This window comes from Chamaea fasciata, unplaced genomic scaffold (assembly GCF_029207755.1).
Source record: "Chamaea fasciata isolate MVZ Bird 193981 ecotype frontalis unplaced genomic scaffold, bChaFas1.0.hap1 SCAF_18, whole genome shotgun sequence".
In the NCBI taxonomy this organism is placed as follows: domain Eukaryota; kingdom Metazoa; phylum Chordata; class Aves; order Passeriformes; family Sylviidae; genus Chamaea; species Chamaea fasciata.
The window spans coordinates 11,916,556-11,932,316 of record NW_027094103.1 but is presented as its reverse complement, the minus strand read 5'-3'; the positions used below and the strand labels follow the sequence as shown (position 1 = coordinate 11,932,316).

The following is a 15,761-nucleotide window of genomic DNA, read 5'->3' as shown; positions in this document are numbered from 1 at the left end:
TTAATTTAGTTCTCAACTTTCATCCTGATTTACCAACAGATGTGGGTGAATTTCCCAGACTCAGAGGGTTTATTGGTCTTTCTCTAAGCTGGCTCGAGCTCTGAGATAAGAGCATTTGCTGTTCTCAAGTTGATGCAATTCCAAGTTAAGGTGGAAACTGTGCTGCACACTCTTTTGGGAGTGGGGAAAGCCAGGCTGTGTATTTTAGCCGCCTCGTTAATCAGATCTCATCTTTCTTCTTTCTCTCTTTGCAGAAACCAGGCAATGCGGAAAAAGTTAATTTTATACTTTAAGAGGAGAAACCATGCGCGCAAACAGTGGGTAAGTGATTCCCTTAGACCTTATTTTCTATGTATAAACCAGCGTAATTTATTATGTGAGAGAGAAAAGGATGGTTTCCAGCAGAGAGGTGCTGGTACCCTGTACTTTGCCTGTTGTATTACTGTGGAATCTCTCCTGCTTAAAATAACATGTGAAGGAGAGGTCCCCGGCCTGCTGCAGGCAGCACCTCCCTCTGTAAGTGCCTCCCACAGAGCAAACACGTGGGGTTGGCTTAATCACAGCGGAGCCCACCATTGATCTCAGAAAGCCTATTCACGGCATAAATGTCTATTTTGTGAGTAATTGAACCCGAAGAGAGGTGTGAAACAAGCTGACCCTGCTTCCGCTAAATGGTCGGAAGGCTGCTCCGCCTCCTTCCAGCTGACCACGGAGCAGTGTTCTAGGAATTTGTGGTTTAAAAACAAAATTCAAGCTCCAGTTTGTTTCTAGGCGGCGTTGCCTGCGGGAGAGTTTCAGTGACCTTTAAGGAGAAAGGTCTTGGTTGGGCAAGGGGCAAGGCAGGGGTGGTTATGAGGCTTCAAAGATGTTTGAAAAGTCTGCAGTTACTAGAGGAGAAAGTTCAAGTGGGTTTCACTTGAAACTTGAATTTGTACATTTTCGGTGTACGTTTGTGCATTTGAATTTGTACATTTTTGGGGCTGACAGTTTGCAGTCGTTCCTGGCAGGAGCTGGAAGGCAAAGCCAGCACCGAAGAGGAGATGCCAGAACAGCCAATGGCTCCCACCGGGAAGGTGGATTTTGCAGTGTCTTTCAGTGATGGGTGATTCAGCTCACAGGGCTTCACGTTTCATGAGGAAGATGTAAATGCTGTCTCCTGACTTGCTGTCTCTGTCCTGGGGCAGGCTCAAGAGGCTGTGTTGGTGTCTTGCATTGGCAGTGGTGCAGGTTTTCTCAGTGCCTTTAGGGCTGGTTTTGGACAGGAGTGCCAAAACTGGGAGTAATTATTGGGAAAAAAACCAAATAACAAGCCTGGGAAGTGGTTTGAAGGCTGTACCTTTAAAAGTAATTTCCAATACATGAATTTCTGAGACAGATATCACGTTATTTTCTAATTTATTTTGAATAACTCTCTTCCTTTCTCATGCTTTGCTTTTTGCCCCTGATTCCCACCAGTATTCCAAAAGCCACAGACATTGCATTCCCGAGGAACGGTCGTGTCTCCCATTTGTGTCCAAATACGTGTTCATTTAGACGTGTCCATGATAAAACTTCTTCCATGGCAAGGGGGCTTACAACTCCATGAGGATGTGGTACAGCAGCTGGGTGCTGCTCTGGGCACCTCCCCTCCTGCAGCTGAGGACTTCTGCCTGGTGGGAAGTGGGTCAACATTCCCTTCCTGAGAAAAAGCATCATGTGGTTTTGTTGGAAGCAGGAGGGGAGTGCCCGGGAACTGCTTTCTGGTGGAAATGGCTGGTTACTGTGCTAAACCTAGAGTGAGTTGCTCTGTGTGAATATCAAGGAGCTGGGGGAAAAGGTTTAATTAGGCTGCAAGAGCACAGTTCCTAAAATACGACTTGCAGTAAAGTCGCCTGTCATGCAAAATAGGTGAATTTCTGCCAGCCAGTTTATTCAGTGTCCTTGAAAGGGGATTTTTCAGTTTAGGGAAGCATTTTGCCTATTCTACAAAATAGGCAACATACGGTTGCTGAATTTGCAAAGTGAATACATTTGCTGATTCTGTTTGCAAAATGGGTATGCTTAGCTATTTTTCTGCCTATTTTGTAGCAGACCCTATTTTTAGCAAAGCCCATCCACATGCCAGCATTTCTTTCTGGCTCTTTTACTTTCTGGGGTATTGTTGCTGCCTGGGGCTGGCTGGAGCAGGGTCAGAGCTCGGTCGCCACAGGGTCCAGCCCCGAGAGCCCCATCCCAGAGGATCCACAGGGCTTCCTCCTGTCTCCACTGAAGTCAGCACAGCAGAAGACATGGAATTGCCATCGGGGCGTTGATGCAGAGAGGGAATGGTGAAGGGAGCTGTTCTGGGTGTGAGAGGTTCGTCTCCATCAGCCAAGGGAAGAAAACCACGGGGCTTGCACAGGAATTGGACTGGTTCCTCCTGTCACCTTCGCTCTTCTCCTCCCCTCCAGAGAGCTGCAGCGTTCCCTGGAGCTGTGAGAGCGTGGGCTGCGGGAGGGCTGGGGCTTGGCACAGCCCACAAGCTGCCTTCAGCTGCTACGGCGGCGTTACTATCCATCCATTTTTAGATACGCATGTCAGGTCCGATTTGGCTCGCTATCACTTACTGGTGTGATTGAGAGGCCGATGGGCTGCTGAGCCCAGCCGGGGAGGGGAGCAGAGGGGGCACCAGTGCTGAAGGCCAGCACAGATGGTTGCTCAGGGATGGACACGCTTAGGGCTGCGCAGAGGAAGCCTGGAGAAGGAATAGATGCTTCTGTTCCTGAAGTGCCTGACCAGGAGCTTTCTCCTGGCGGCGGAGCTGTGATGATCTGAGGAGTTCACAGTGCTGTAAGGTGCCTGTAGTCTTGGCTTTTGAAGGATGCAGGAGATTGCAAGGAGCGTGTGTCCCAGCTGGAGCAAAAAGCATTGGATGGGGATGCTGCAGCCCGGCTGCAGCGGGGTTTGAAGTTTTCATAGTGGGGAGTTAAGGAAATGCCCAGCCAGCCCATTGTGAAGCCGTGCTCTGGAGGGCAGAGCTGTGCGAGGGGTAAGCTTTGGTACTGCTGCCCTGCTGCCAGGGTGTGAGCTGCTGGGGAATCAGCAGCGTGACGTTGATGTTGCTTTTTCCATCTTCAAATGCCACTTCCTTAGAAGAGGAATTCTGGATAAAGCTTTTGTCGAGTTGGTCCAAAGAGTGGAAGAAAAGGAGGAAAAAGAGCTGCCCTGCTGGCTGTGAAGCAGCCAGGGCCGTGCCAGGTGGCTCTGCTGGGCTGGTGGCAACGCAGGACCCAGCACTGGCTCATTCCCGCAGGGAATGGCAAACCTTTCAAAGCCTCAAGGCTTCTCACCAGACCGAGCCCTCGTGCTGGGCTCTCTCCCGGCCGTGCCGCAGGCTGGCAGCACCGGGCACCAGCTTCATAAACTTCATGGGGTATTTTTAGCTTCTTCCCAAATGTGATGCTCTGAAAGCAGGAGGATGTAGCAGATTTGCTGGCAGGGTGGGAGCTCTCGTTTTCAGGGGGCTGATGGCATTGCTTTGGGAGAGGTGAAAACGCAGCAGCTGTGATTTTTGCCAAGCTGCCGCAGGCTGTTGGTGTTACCTGTAGCTCCTCGCCCAAAGTGTGAGATACCTCGTGTGGGTTTTAGGGCATTTTAATTTCTGTTCTCCCTCCTCGTTTTTATCTTGTGGTTGTTTCCTTCAGCTCCTGATGAAACCCCAGCACCTCCTGTGCATCCATGCAGGGCAGGGCAGTCTCTAGCTCCAGGCATGCAAGTGGGAATTGACTTATTTGCAGGGGAGGGTGTTAATCTGTCTCAGCTCTAGGGCCTGAGGTGCTCTCTCTGCCTCACATTATTGTTGAGGTGCCTCCAAAAGGGCAAGGAGATCAAAGATGTGTTGCTGTTCTTGGATTATTGCCAAGTCCAGGATGGACAAACCAAACCCACGTGCCAGGATCGGTGTGACACGGGCTGCAGATTGCTGTGTATTTCCATTGGATTGGGGTTTATTTACCTCACCCCGTTTTTCTTTGTGGCCAAAAGCAAAAGGGACGAGAACAGGCATCTTGCTCTCTCCTGGGGTGTGGAGCAGGGGCTCCCTCCCCAGGAAAGCACAGGTCCTTTTGCACCTGGTGGGCCAGAGGATGCTCAAGCAGATATGAGGGCTGGGCCAAGCCATGCTGGGTAAGAGTCGTGGCTCCACCAAACATGTTGGGTCTGGAAGGAAAGAGCCTGGAGGTACCTGATGGCCTGTTTTGAGAATTCACCCTCGGGTTGGTCCCAGGCCCTGGAGCGTGTCCACGTCCTAATAAATTGTATTTCTTTAAGCAACGTGACTCACGCTCAGCGTGAGCGGCCATCGGGGGCCAGGCCTGGAGGAGTTGCCCTTCCCAGGCACGTCTCTGAGCTCCCTCTGTGCCTCTGCCCTTTCAGGAGCAGAAGTTTTGCCAGCGCTATGACCAGCTGATGGAGGCCTGGGAAAAAAAAGTGGAGCGCATCGAAAATAACCCCCGGCGCCGTGCCAAAGAGAGCAAAGTGCGGGAATACTATGAGAAGCAATTCCCGGAGATCCGGAAGCAACGCGAGCTGCAAGAGCGCATGCAGAGGTTAGAGGAGAAGCGGTAGGAAGGGGCTGAGCTGGTATCAGACAGCCTTTCTTTTCTTCTTGGGGAATGGGTGCGGGGTTTGTTGGCGGGAGGAGCGGGCTGGGGTGGCTCTCGGTCCCGTTTCTCCCTCTCTAGTCAAAATGAGAAGCCAGCAGACATGAGTCTTGCTGATTTTTTCCCCAGGGTGGCTCAACACAGAGCCAAGAGGAGCAAAAATGTCAGGAATGTGACTGCCTGTTTCACCTCTCCTGCTGATCTCCCAGCTGGCCACATCAGAGCCAGGGGTAGCTCCCTTGTGCCGGCCAGCTGGCTGGGACAGCACTAATTCCTGCCTTATTGGTGTGCCCAGCTTAAGATGTGCAAAACTTGCAGGTGCATTTGGTCGTGTTGATGATTTAATGCATGCACATGCTTTGATGGGAGCAGAAACATCTGCAGAGGTTATTGGAATGACCACAGACAATATGCAGGGAGCGAAATGTCTCGCTGGAAGGGATGTCCCCTGTCTCTTCCAACCCCTGTCCATTTTCCTCTCCTCATTGGAAGTGCAATTGAGGTCATGTTGTTTTCTGCCAGGAGGAGACACGATTTCATGATCTCCACCCTTTTTGCTGAAAACTCCCTGTCCTTTCCATTTCAGCCCTGGCATCTTGCCTGGGGTCACCTGATACACAGAAAACCTAAACCCTTCTGCAAGCATCCCATCCTTGTGCCCCACTAACATCTGGGTGGGTCCAAACTTCCTAACTGATGACTTTATTTTGTCTGAAAGAGAAAGGGAGAAGTGGTACTGAGAAATATTTTAAATTTTTACCTGCTCATTAAGAAAAGTTGTATTTTTTTGGGATGTGTGGCTGTGACTGTAAGGGAAAGATGTCAGTGGTTGGGTTTGATTTCAAACTTCCCACAGCAGTTGCAAACCAGATGTGGTGGCACAGTGCTAATGGCTCGGTGCTAACACCACGCCTTTGTGCCATTGCTGTGGTGGGGTGAACAGGAGGAAAGGTGGGGGAGAGTGTGGTTGGGCTTGAAATGTCCTTGTGTTCTAGCAGTCCAGGAAGTTGACACAGGTAAGGAAAGTGGTTTGAGGCTCTTGGCCTGCGAGCCCTAAACGCAGGCGCCATTCCCACAGTGTGGGAGGGGGTGGCCTGGCTGGAACGTTGGGATGTGGCTGTTATGGAGGTCAAAATGGTCTTGAGTGTGGTTTGCTGCTTATGAAATGGAGCATCAGTGCCTGAGTGTGTCACTGCCCTTTCCCAGCAGGGTAGGACAGAGGGGCAGTGGCGGGCTCTCCATGTCAGCCGCACGCAGTGAGCACGAGGTGTCCGAAATCATCGACGGGCTCTCGGAGCAAGAGGTGAGACCAGATTCTGCTTTATGCTCCTCTTCACCCCTCACTCTGTCTTCTCTGAGGAAGCCAAGACAGGACTGAAGTGAAGTTCATGGTGAAGTCCTATGCCAAATCCCACCAACTTTAGGTCCCACTGAGGTTGGAGAGGTTGCCGTGATGCCAAACACACTCTCTGGACAGGATCCAAAGTCAGAAGTTTATCTAATATGCATCAGCATCCTCCCAGCCATGTGAGAGATGTAATGGAGCTGTGCAATGGTTCTGCCAGAGCAAAACATGGAGCTGGTGGCCAGTAGGTTGGGTTTGTCAGCATTTGGCAGTCTCTTAGGGACCTGAAACCCCAGCATGCTGCTCATCCTGGGTAGCACCCCACAAACACCTCCTCGCTGTGGTTTATACTGGAAGCGAAGATGGAAAGGGAAAAGGAAAGGGAAGGGAAGGGGGCCAGTGCCCAGACTGCTGGGTGGAGGGGATTTTCTGTTTCGTTTTGTTTTGAATGGGCTGTGCGGCTTGACACAGGGGAATCCTATGGAATGAATGGTTTGTACGTGAGCCAGTTGGCCCACATCTTCTGGGAGTGCTCCATTCATCTTGAAACATCCCCGTGACCTCGGCTTCGTTTGGATCTGGTTTCACAAGGGTTCCACTCTCTTGGCACGGAGGCGAGCTGCAGTGAGTGGATCATGTTTGGGAGGGGAGAGCAGCCCTTGCCCAGCAATAGCTGGGATGTTTGCTGCCTGTGCACCACAGCTGATCCCTCTCTGGGATCCCAGGCACTTTGCTCTTAGCAAGTTAAGGTGACAACGTGGAGGACACGGATCTTGGAAGCAGAGGGAAATTTCACAGCCCTGCAGAGGTGCTGGCCAAGCGGAGCGTTAGCTGGTGGCCTCCATCCCCCTGCACAGTGTGCTGCTAAACTCCACCCCGACAGCCACCTGCTGAGCCCCAAATCTGCTTTGCCTGTCTCAGAGGAGACTTAAGAGCTTCCAGCTCTTCCGTAGGGTTGGAAGGAGCAGGGAGACAGCACAAATGAGACATCACATTGGCCTCCCTGTTGCAAATACTTAAGGAAACCAGTGTGCCCAGTCTGTCCTGTCCCGATGTGCAGCTGGGGCTTTGGATGAACTTTGTGCTCCATAGGATGGAGTTAAGGCATCAGATTATGTCCCAGGGTGTTGCAGTAAGGAATGACAGCCCCATTTCAGTGACATTTTAAACCTCCTGGAACAATTCAGGATTCTGTGGAAAGGAAACATAATGTCTCCCTCTGCCCACCCTTTGCAAAGCTGGCCCACTTCCCTCACAATTGGTGTGGGGGGCTGAACCTCCATGTGGCTTTTGGAGGCTGGGAGGGAGTCAGCATTCCCCTCAGTGCTACTGCTGCTTAGACTTGGTCTCATCACGGTCAGGAGCTGTTTCACTTAAGTCAGACATTTCCACACAGGATCTTGAAGCCTTTTATTCCAAAATGAAAGATTAATTGTTTCCTGGCTGACAGCGATAGCCTCTTCCAGCGTTTAATTTACAGTTACTCCGGCAGTAAAGCTGTCTAGTGCTTGCTTTTGAATTCTCCTGTTCCTCCTCCTGTCCTTTTCCTCTGGAACATCTGTCCCCCGCGGTCCCCGCGGGCCCGTGGTGCTGACCAACTGTTCTCTGTGCTTTCCCCAAAGAACCTGGAGAAGCAGATGCGCCAGCTCGCCGTCATCCCGCCCATGCTCTACGATGCCGACCAGCAGCGCATCAAATTCATCAACATGAACGGCCTCATGGACGACCCCATGAAGGTCTACAAGGACCGGCAGGTGATGAACATGTGGAGCGAACAGGAGAAGGAGACCTTCCGGGAAAAGTGAGTGCAGCCCACACAGCTCTGTCTGTGCAGCCCTTGGGAGTGCGGGCAGGATCCGTGCCGGGCTGCAGCTGGAGCCCCAGCGCACTAAGGCGTGGATTTCCCAAGTGCTTGGCTTGTCCCCCACGGACACATCCCGAATTTCTGTGCTACCCCTGGGCACAGGGTGATGCTTCTGCACAGAAACTTCTGGCCTTGCAGTTTGGTTGGGATATTCCTGCCCCCGTGCTAGGCTGTGGGAAGCGGCTGCTCGTGGCAGGGTGAGAACGGGAAGTTTTTCAGCTTTTGCATTCCCTGTTGTATCAGCCAGTTTAAAGATAACGCCCAGGAAACCCAGCACTCCACACACATTTCCTTTCTGGATTGTCGTGCTGTCCTTTGGGCACTGTGTGTCCAGGGGGTTTTTGGGGCTGTCAACATCCAAGCCCCTTACGTAGACCCCCTCAGGCTGCAGCTTCCAGCTGGTGCCCCTTCCTCAGTGCTCTGTCCTGCTGTCTGCAGGATTTGCCACCGGCTGCTGTTTCCATGGATGCGTTCCCACATCAGACACGTGCAGACTCTGGCTGTGGTGCTTTCTCCTGTTTGCAAGCAGTGCTTGAGAACAGCTTGGCTCTATCAAGTGAGATCACTTGGGGAGTCACTGATTCCTTCCCTGGGTACCACTGTGCTGTCAGCCAAGATGTGGGTGCTCAGCTTGCTCTCACATCCAGACTCCCCTGTATCCCATAGCCCAGCAGGGATCCAGGTGTGTTTGCATGGAGGACTGGAGTATCCTTGGTGCCCCCAGTGTGCTGTGAGTGTGAAAACAGAGCTGGAGTTCACCTTCCAGTGGGATGGGCTCTAATGATGCTCTCTGCTGTGGACCTGAGAGACGTGGAGGTACATGGATGCACTTTGTCCTGAGCAGCAGCACCATTTAGTCTGGCCTCTGGACAATCAGGGGATGGCTCCATGGATTACCAGCAGTCCTACAGCCAGCCATGCTACAAGCCTCTCTGTGTCCAGGATCCCTCCTCCTCCTGTTTGCAGCTGAAATAATTAATTGCCAAGATGGACCGAAAAAGAACAAAACAAGCAAACTGGCTCCAAGCCTTTGATAGAGGAGAATCCTCGTTGCTAATTAGCCTTAAAATGTGCCACTCCAAACAGCGAGGCTTGCCACAAATGACGCAAAGGCTAATTACTTGGTCTTTAATGGCAGGGCTGTGCCTGGCTAATGGGGCTGGAAGAATCCACACCCAGTGTGTGCATCCTGCAGCGCACGGTGGATTCTGTGTCATCACTGTGGGTGATGCAGAGCTCGAGGCAGAAATACAGCAGGGTGTCAGGGCTCTCACAAAGCTCATTTTGAGAGATTGGTATTCAGGAGCTGTAAGGAGGGTGGTGTAGGGAGTCCTGCCCCAGCTCTCCCCCAACCTGGCGTGCCGGTAGCCAAGCTGCCTGCTGTGCTGCAGCTTCTGGCCTGGGTTTTTAAGGTGAACTGGAGTTGTGTCATCCGTGATTGTGACCTAGAGCTGGCCTGCTCCTGAGACCAGGAAAACCTGGTTCAACCTTTTGTTCAGCCCAGTTGGCCGGGGCTCTTGGAGTAAACAGGCAGGCACTGCAAGGCTGACAAGCTCCAGGTCTGAACTATTTTAGCTGTCAGAGCATAACCACGAGGAAGAACCTGATTTGATTTGCTTTTGGGCAGGATTTCAGGTCTCTGTTGAGAGCCCATTGCTGGCCTCCTCCCAGGGAAGCTGTGGTTTGCTGGGGGAGGAGCAGGGTGCAGCTCAGGCATTGAGGCTGTGTTGTGCTGGGCAGCGTGAGAATGCAGCATCCATCTCCCATTATGGGGAGATGGCCAGGCCCATGAAGAAGAGGGGATTGTTATCTGCATTGCCCCTGACAGTGTGTTAGTACTGTTGATAACGTGGCCTTGAAAACCCCATCCTGTGGTCAGCCCTGGGTTTGTGCTGTGTGCAGAGGAGCCAGCTCTGGCTCCGTGCCCTCATCTTGGTTGTCTGAGCAGCCCATCTGGTTTGCTTTCTTCCTTTTTTTTTTTGGTCGCCCCTAGTGTTTCTGGTTTCTTTTTTGTTCTGGTGACCAGTTGTGGGGACAGGGATCTTGCAGTGCCACCCAAACCAAATGGGAGTTCTGCATCAAGAATGGCATCAATGGGGGTGACAGCACCCATGTCCTGCAGCCATGGGGGAAGTTTGTCAGGCCCTCACTGAGTTCAGCTCAGTGCCTTGACTCCTCGTTTGGCATTGGGGCAGAGCAGCAAAAGCAGGAGAGAGCTCAGCCAGTTGCCCCAGGGGAATCACTGGCAGGGCTGGAGACACGGAGCTCCTCACCGTATCCTACCCATGTTACACCCACACCACAGCTCTCCCACCTTCCGCCTCCGATCCATTTCCCCGGGGCACAGAGCTGTCAGCTCCTGGGAGCTGGCAGAGGTGCACGTGCTGAACGTGGCTCACCCTGGCTGCGCAGCCCCCCGGGGCAGAGCCTGTGCTGGTGGCCTCCTCTCCTGTCACAAAGTCACCGCTCACCAGGCTCTCCGTGCTTTGGCAGTGCGTTGGTTAACTGTGCTGCCAGCAGCAGCACCTCCTGCCGAGGGCTTGCTGGCCCTCCATGCTTCCACAGCAGCTGGGAACAGGGATTTGTTGGAGGAGGCGTCTCTGCTAGTGGGGACAGCTTGCCCTGAGCGGGCAGCGTACCCTCCCAGGCTGCCAGAGCCAGGGATGAGCTTGCTGACAGCTCCTCCACTTGCTGGGCATGAGGCAGCGTTCAGCAGAGCTGCTGTGCCACTGGGGAATCTCTTGAGCAACTCAGCAATGTGGCAGCTCTGTGCTTCCTCCCAGGGTTTGGGTTTCCCTTCCTGTCCTTTGCAGCTGCTCCCAAGAGCCCAGCAGGGCTTGGGGTCCTGCTCAGCGCCAGGGCCACCCAGGGCCGTGATGCGATGGCAATTCCTCGCCCTTTCCTTGCCAGATCCTGAGGCCTTGGCTCGTGTGCGTGCCCTCTGTGCCTGCCCTGTCCTGCTCTTGGTACAGGCTTGGGTGGCCGTGGGATCCAGCAGGGTGAGGAGCAGCTCTCTGGCGCTGCCAGCCCCCCTTCGCTCTCCCACCCCATGATGAACGTTTGCACATCGAAGCTCCCAACCAGCCCAGCCCCACTGGGCTAAATTTAAAGTTCCTGTCTTTCTGGGAAGCCGAGCAGCAGACAAATACTTTCTCAAAGCCCAGAGTCCCTCTGGGAGCTGGCCTTGCTGCTCTGGGCACACAGGGCATGGCAGCCCGGCTGTGAGGGGCTCAGCGCCTGCACCCACAGTAACCCCCTCCCTCTCGCTCGGCAGGTTCATGCAGCATCCGAAGAACTTTGGCCTGATCGCATCCTTTCTGGACAGGAAGGTAAGCCTGCCTGCCTGGCTTTAACCTGAACGGTGCTGCCTCTCCTCCCATCGCTTGGCTGTTGGTGCTGGAGCTGCCAGAAGAAGCTGGGCACCTGTGGGTGGTGGTGGTGGCTCCAAGCCCCGGGCATGGTCCAGACGCCTCCCGGCTCCCTGCAGAGACGGGGACTGAGTCAGCTGCGGGGAGACGGGGAGCTGGGAGCCGCGAGAGGTGTGAACGCAGCCAGCCTGGCGCGTGGGCGGCGCAGCCCACCCCGTGATCTGCCTGGGGAGCCGCTTTCCAGCATCTCCCGGAGGCATTTTGCACCAGCCAGGCTGTCACACAGGGGGTGGGCACCCAGCTGCCCAGCACAAAGCCGAGGGGTCTTTTTGCTCAGGGAGAGAGAGGGGTTTTTTTGAGTCCCGTTTCATCCAACAGGTCGGGTGGGTGTCCTGGAAGCGCACACACCTCCCTTTGGTGTCTAGGAATGGTTGCTCACAGGAATCGCCTGACCTTTCCTAGACCTTGTGTGTTATGTTGCTTGGACTTTTTGTTTTTGCTGTTAATGGGGCTGATGGAAGAAAGGTTTCACAGAAAAGACCTGATGGAGGAGTGAGTCTCTTGTCCCATTCTGAGCAAGGCCAGGTACCTTCTGTGGGACAGGCCCTGTGGGCAGATCCTGGACAGACCCAGCTTGAAAACACAGTTATGTCCATCACGTGAATACTCTTCTGAGCAGGAAACATTTGAAAGCTGCTGCTTCTCTGGTCCTTTTAGTTATTTGCATCCTCATGCAGCGTTCTATATACACAGTGTCCACTCACTCTGAGGGAACCACTCTGCTCTCAGGGGTGGCCTGCAGAGGTCACCTCCAGCCTGAATTATTCTCTGATTCCTCATAACTCAGGCTGGGGAAATAATTTATAAGACCGTGACCTTCCTGTCCAAAGCAGCAAGAAGGCCAGCAGCTACCTCATGCTGCTGCTGTTGCTGTAAGATCCCAGGCTTCTCATCCTTTTGCACTCAATAAAGCCGAAAGTGGTGGGACTTGGATGATGCTCACAATCCAGTCTGTGTTCCAAGCTGTAAAATGTCTTCTAATTTTATTTGTACTCGTTTGTAAATCAGGCTGTAATTATGATACAGAACACATCCATTATCCTGTTGGAGAGAGATGCAAAGTATGGCTCAATGTAATGAATTAATAGATTTTTAAATTGCATTATAAAAAAATAGTGATCTTAGCCCTTGGAACAGATGACTGTAAGTTTTTGTGTTCGCGTGTGTGTGTGTATAATCAGGGCTAAATTAGAAAGAGATCCAATTAACACTTTAAAAGTTGCAATCTGTTTTTGCAAATGGTTCCACTCCTTGCAGAGGGATGGGGTGAGCACAGCCCCCGGGCACCCCCGGGCACACTCAGCTGCCCCAAGCTCCTGAGGACCCGTGGCATGATGGATCTGTGAGATAATTTCTCTTCACAAAGCCACTGATCCTGTACGTGAAGGGGTAGCCCAAGGCTGGTGTTAGGTGCCCACTCTGTTCCGCAGAGGACTTTCTCCCAGCGTGGCACTCTTCGTGCTGTTCAGGTGCAGGATATGTCCTGGCCCTGACTCCTTGTTCTCCTAACGTGTCCAGTCTGTGATGGTGCTTGTGGAGCCAACCACTGTTGTTGGGACGGCAGCTCCTGAGCGCTGGGATCTCAGTTTGGCCACAGCAAAGTCGCGCGCGCTGGAGCCAGCGCGCTTAGCGGGTGGAAGTAACACCAGCTGACAGTCGGGTGGCAGGTTGTGCCTCGTGTAAGTGCAACAGAGGCTGACAGGCAGCTCCTTCTTCTGCCTCTGGTTGCCACGGTCATCTGGGGTCAGCCCTGCTTTGCCTCCAGCACGGGGTGATTTCTGCTCAGCACCCCATCTCCAGCTCTGCACGCCTGCAGGACCGCCCTGGTGTGTCCTTTGCAGGGCTGAGCCTTTTTACTAGGACACTGTGCATTGTCCCCTTCTTCCAGCTGCGCTGGAAGCCTTAGGGAGGGCGGTGTGGGGAAGCTGTGGGGGTACAGGTCTTCAGGAGCAGCAGGAGACCTGGTGATGACCGGTTCTGAGCGCTGCTCCTGGAAGTCTGTGCCCCAACAGCACACGAGGACAGCACCTTCTGTTCCCTGACCTGCCCGTGTCATTGCAGACGGTGGCTGACTGTGTCCTCTATTACTACCTGACCAAGAAGAATGAGAATTACAAGAACCTCGTAAGAAGGAACTACCGACGGCGCGGGAAGGGCCAGGTAAGAGCTGGAGCAGCGCGTGGAAGCGTCACCTCTCAGGCTGAGCAAGGAGCTGCAGCACTTTCTCTGAGTCCCCCCAAATGCTGCTTTTCCCCCCTCCTCACGTGGAGAGGTTGCTTGCAGGCTGTGATGGGTTGTGGTTGTCTGTGTAGCTTTTCAGAATATTCTGGTTAATGGCAGTTGGTGTTTGTCCATCCTCATGCCGAGATCACAGTATCTTTAAAGAAAACGAACAAATCCAAGAAGCTTGTAAAAGGGAATGGAGTGACTGTGGAAAACCTGGCTGTGTGTCAGTAGCATGGCGTTGCCCATGCCAGGCTGAGCTCTGTGCAAGAGCCAAGTGGGGTCCGTGTCTCTCCCCTCTGGAGATGGCAGCCGAGGTGCCAATGGTGACACCCAGCTGGGAGCTGGGTGGGGCTCCTGCTGTGCAGAGCCTACCCAAGGCTCTTCCTATAGCTGTGGGAGGAAAAGGACTTGGGTGGCAGTGACTTCTGGTGACATCTGAGCAGAAGCATATCTGAAGTGCCAGAGGGTGTCCAGGATCCTCGTGGAGGTCTCCTGTGGAGCTGGCAGATTTGGCACTAAAGCTAGCGAAGACCCTTAACTCTTTGTTTAAGGGCAGAGCAGATTCCAGGGCACCACGAGGTGCCTGGGGGCAGGTGACTGAGTCAACCCTTACCATTACCATGGCCAAGATACAAATCTAGACATGACCTTGGCAGTGTTGCTGCTGATACCACGATACCCCGGGGGAGATAAGTGCTAACCTTTTGGGAAGGTGCCTTTTCCCCCTGAAGGCTTTCAGGCAGAGGCAGGTCCTGCCTGCGGATCCACAGGTCCATGGAGTGAGTGATTATTCCTGTCACAAGAAGAATGAGGTAGCCACAAAGGGACTGTCTCCCCAGATAATGTGAGGATAAGGATAGAAAAACTGGCCTGGCTTGTGACACCACTGACATCAGCAGATCTTCACGCTGCATGGCCACAAAAAGCAGCACTTGGGCCTAGATCCTGATTGGGAAGCAGATAGGTAGCCTCACTCCAATTTGATTTCTGCAGCATTAAGACATCAGAATAGCTAGCACATGACAAATGTCATGGACAGGGCCCAATTTTCCCTTCTTTTTTTCAGACATTAGAGATGGATAAAGCCCTATTAGATTATCCAGTCCCTCTCCCAGCAAACACAGGGTGGTTCCCTCCAGTACATTTTTATAGTGTTTACCATGGTCTGTTTTGTTAGATCACAGCAACTAGAACATGAGGCCACATTTGTTTCTTGTTAGCGGTGGAGACATTTAGCGCAGCTCATTCTGGTTTCAATGTTAAATTGAGCAAGTGTGGAGAGTGAGAGGCTTTGCTCTGCGTTGGCCTACCTACCCCAGCAGCCGCAGACCTGCCCATCCTGCACCCAGCAGGGACTGTTTGTGTTTTGGGTTTTGAAATTATCCAAAGCAGGGCTAGTTGCAGGATTTCCCACGGTGCTTTCCACATGATCCAGCCTGAGCACTGGAGATGTGTGCTGCCCTTTGGAGCCTTGTTCAGTGCCAGCCTTTAGAAGCAGGGACTTGCTTCATCGCCTGTAGGACTGTTTTTGCAAGTAGGAATCTCACCAAAGGGAACAATTTACACCTCCCCTGGAGCAGACCTCAGCCAGAACATCGTTGATTTTGAAAGAGGAGCCCCCCTGAGTCTGCGAGGAAGCGCCACAGTGAATATTTCCCATTGCTGTTGGATGCTCAGGTGGAAGGTGGGATGTTCAGACAAGCTTTAAGAGCCAAGGACTGGCTGCATGATTCACAGTAGGAGAGAGGTGCAGAGCAGCAGCTGCTGCATTCAGCCTGGAGCAGCTCTCCCACAGAAATCTTTGGGGGGGTTTGAAACTCACACTTTGTGCTGCGATGCCTCTAGTATTTGCATCCATTTCCTGCAAGACTGCATGAGGGGAGTGCTGGAAGAGCCTGGGTGCAGGCTCGGGAAGGGCATGCTGCTGCTGAGGGGCTGGGTCTGTGCTGCAGAGGAAGGCTCTGCTGGGGAGAGACTCATTTTAGGGTGGCATTTTAAGGTAATAAAGGGACGAATATGTTGTTAGAAATCCTACCAGAAGCTGGTGGGAGCAGTGAGGCATCTCCGTTGAACCTCTTCGTGGAGCCAGGGTCTCCCCTGGGTATGGTGCTGATGGGATCTGCTTCCACACACCGGCCTGGGTCAGTGTGTGACTGCACAGACCATCATGGGAGAGGTCACATACTGGCAAACCTGGAGGGCTGGGATGGAGGGATGCTCCTGGTGGCATTTTGCTTAGTGAGTCTTTTCAGACGCAGCTCAAATTCTGCCTGTGCTGC

The 15,761-nt window shown here is 53.0% G+C and overlaps 1 protein-coding gene across 11 annotated transcripts in view; it reads left to right on the top strand.

Moving 5' to 3' along the window:
- NCOR2 (nuclear receptor corepressor 2) overlaps positions 1–15,761 on the top strand; it is a 227,097-nt gene that overhangs the window by 142,123 nt on the left and 69,213 nt on the right. For 5 of the 11 annotated variants that reach the window (XM_066199388.1, XM_066199386.1, XM_066199389.1 and 2 more), the window contains exons 9-14: positions 255–321; positions 4,393–4,580; positions 5,826–5,922; positions 7,587–7,765; positions 11,103–11,157; positions 13,318–13,416. In XM_066199388.1, the coding sequence (XP_066055485.1) occupies positions 255–321; positions 4,393–4,580; positions 5,826–5,922; positions 7,587–7,765; positions 11,103–11,157; positions 13,318–13,416 (685 nt within the window). The remainder of the gene's footprint in view (positions 1–254; positions 322–4,392; positions 4,581–5,825; positions 5,923–7,586; positions 7,766–11,102; positions 11,158–13,317; positions 13,417–15,761) is intronic. The other 6 variants (XM_066199392.1, XM_066199391.1, XM_066199398.1 and 3 more) reach the window with 3 other exon arrangements.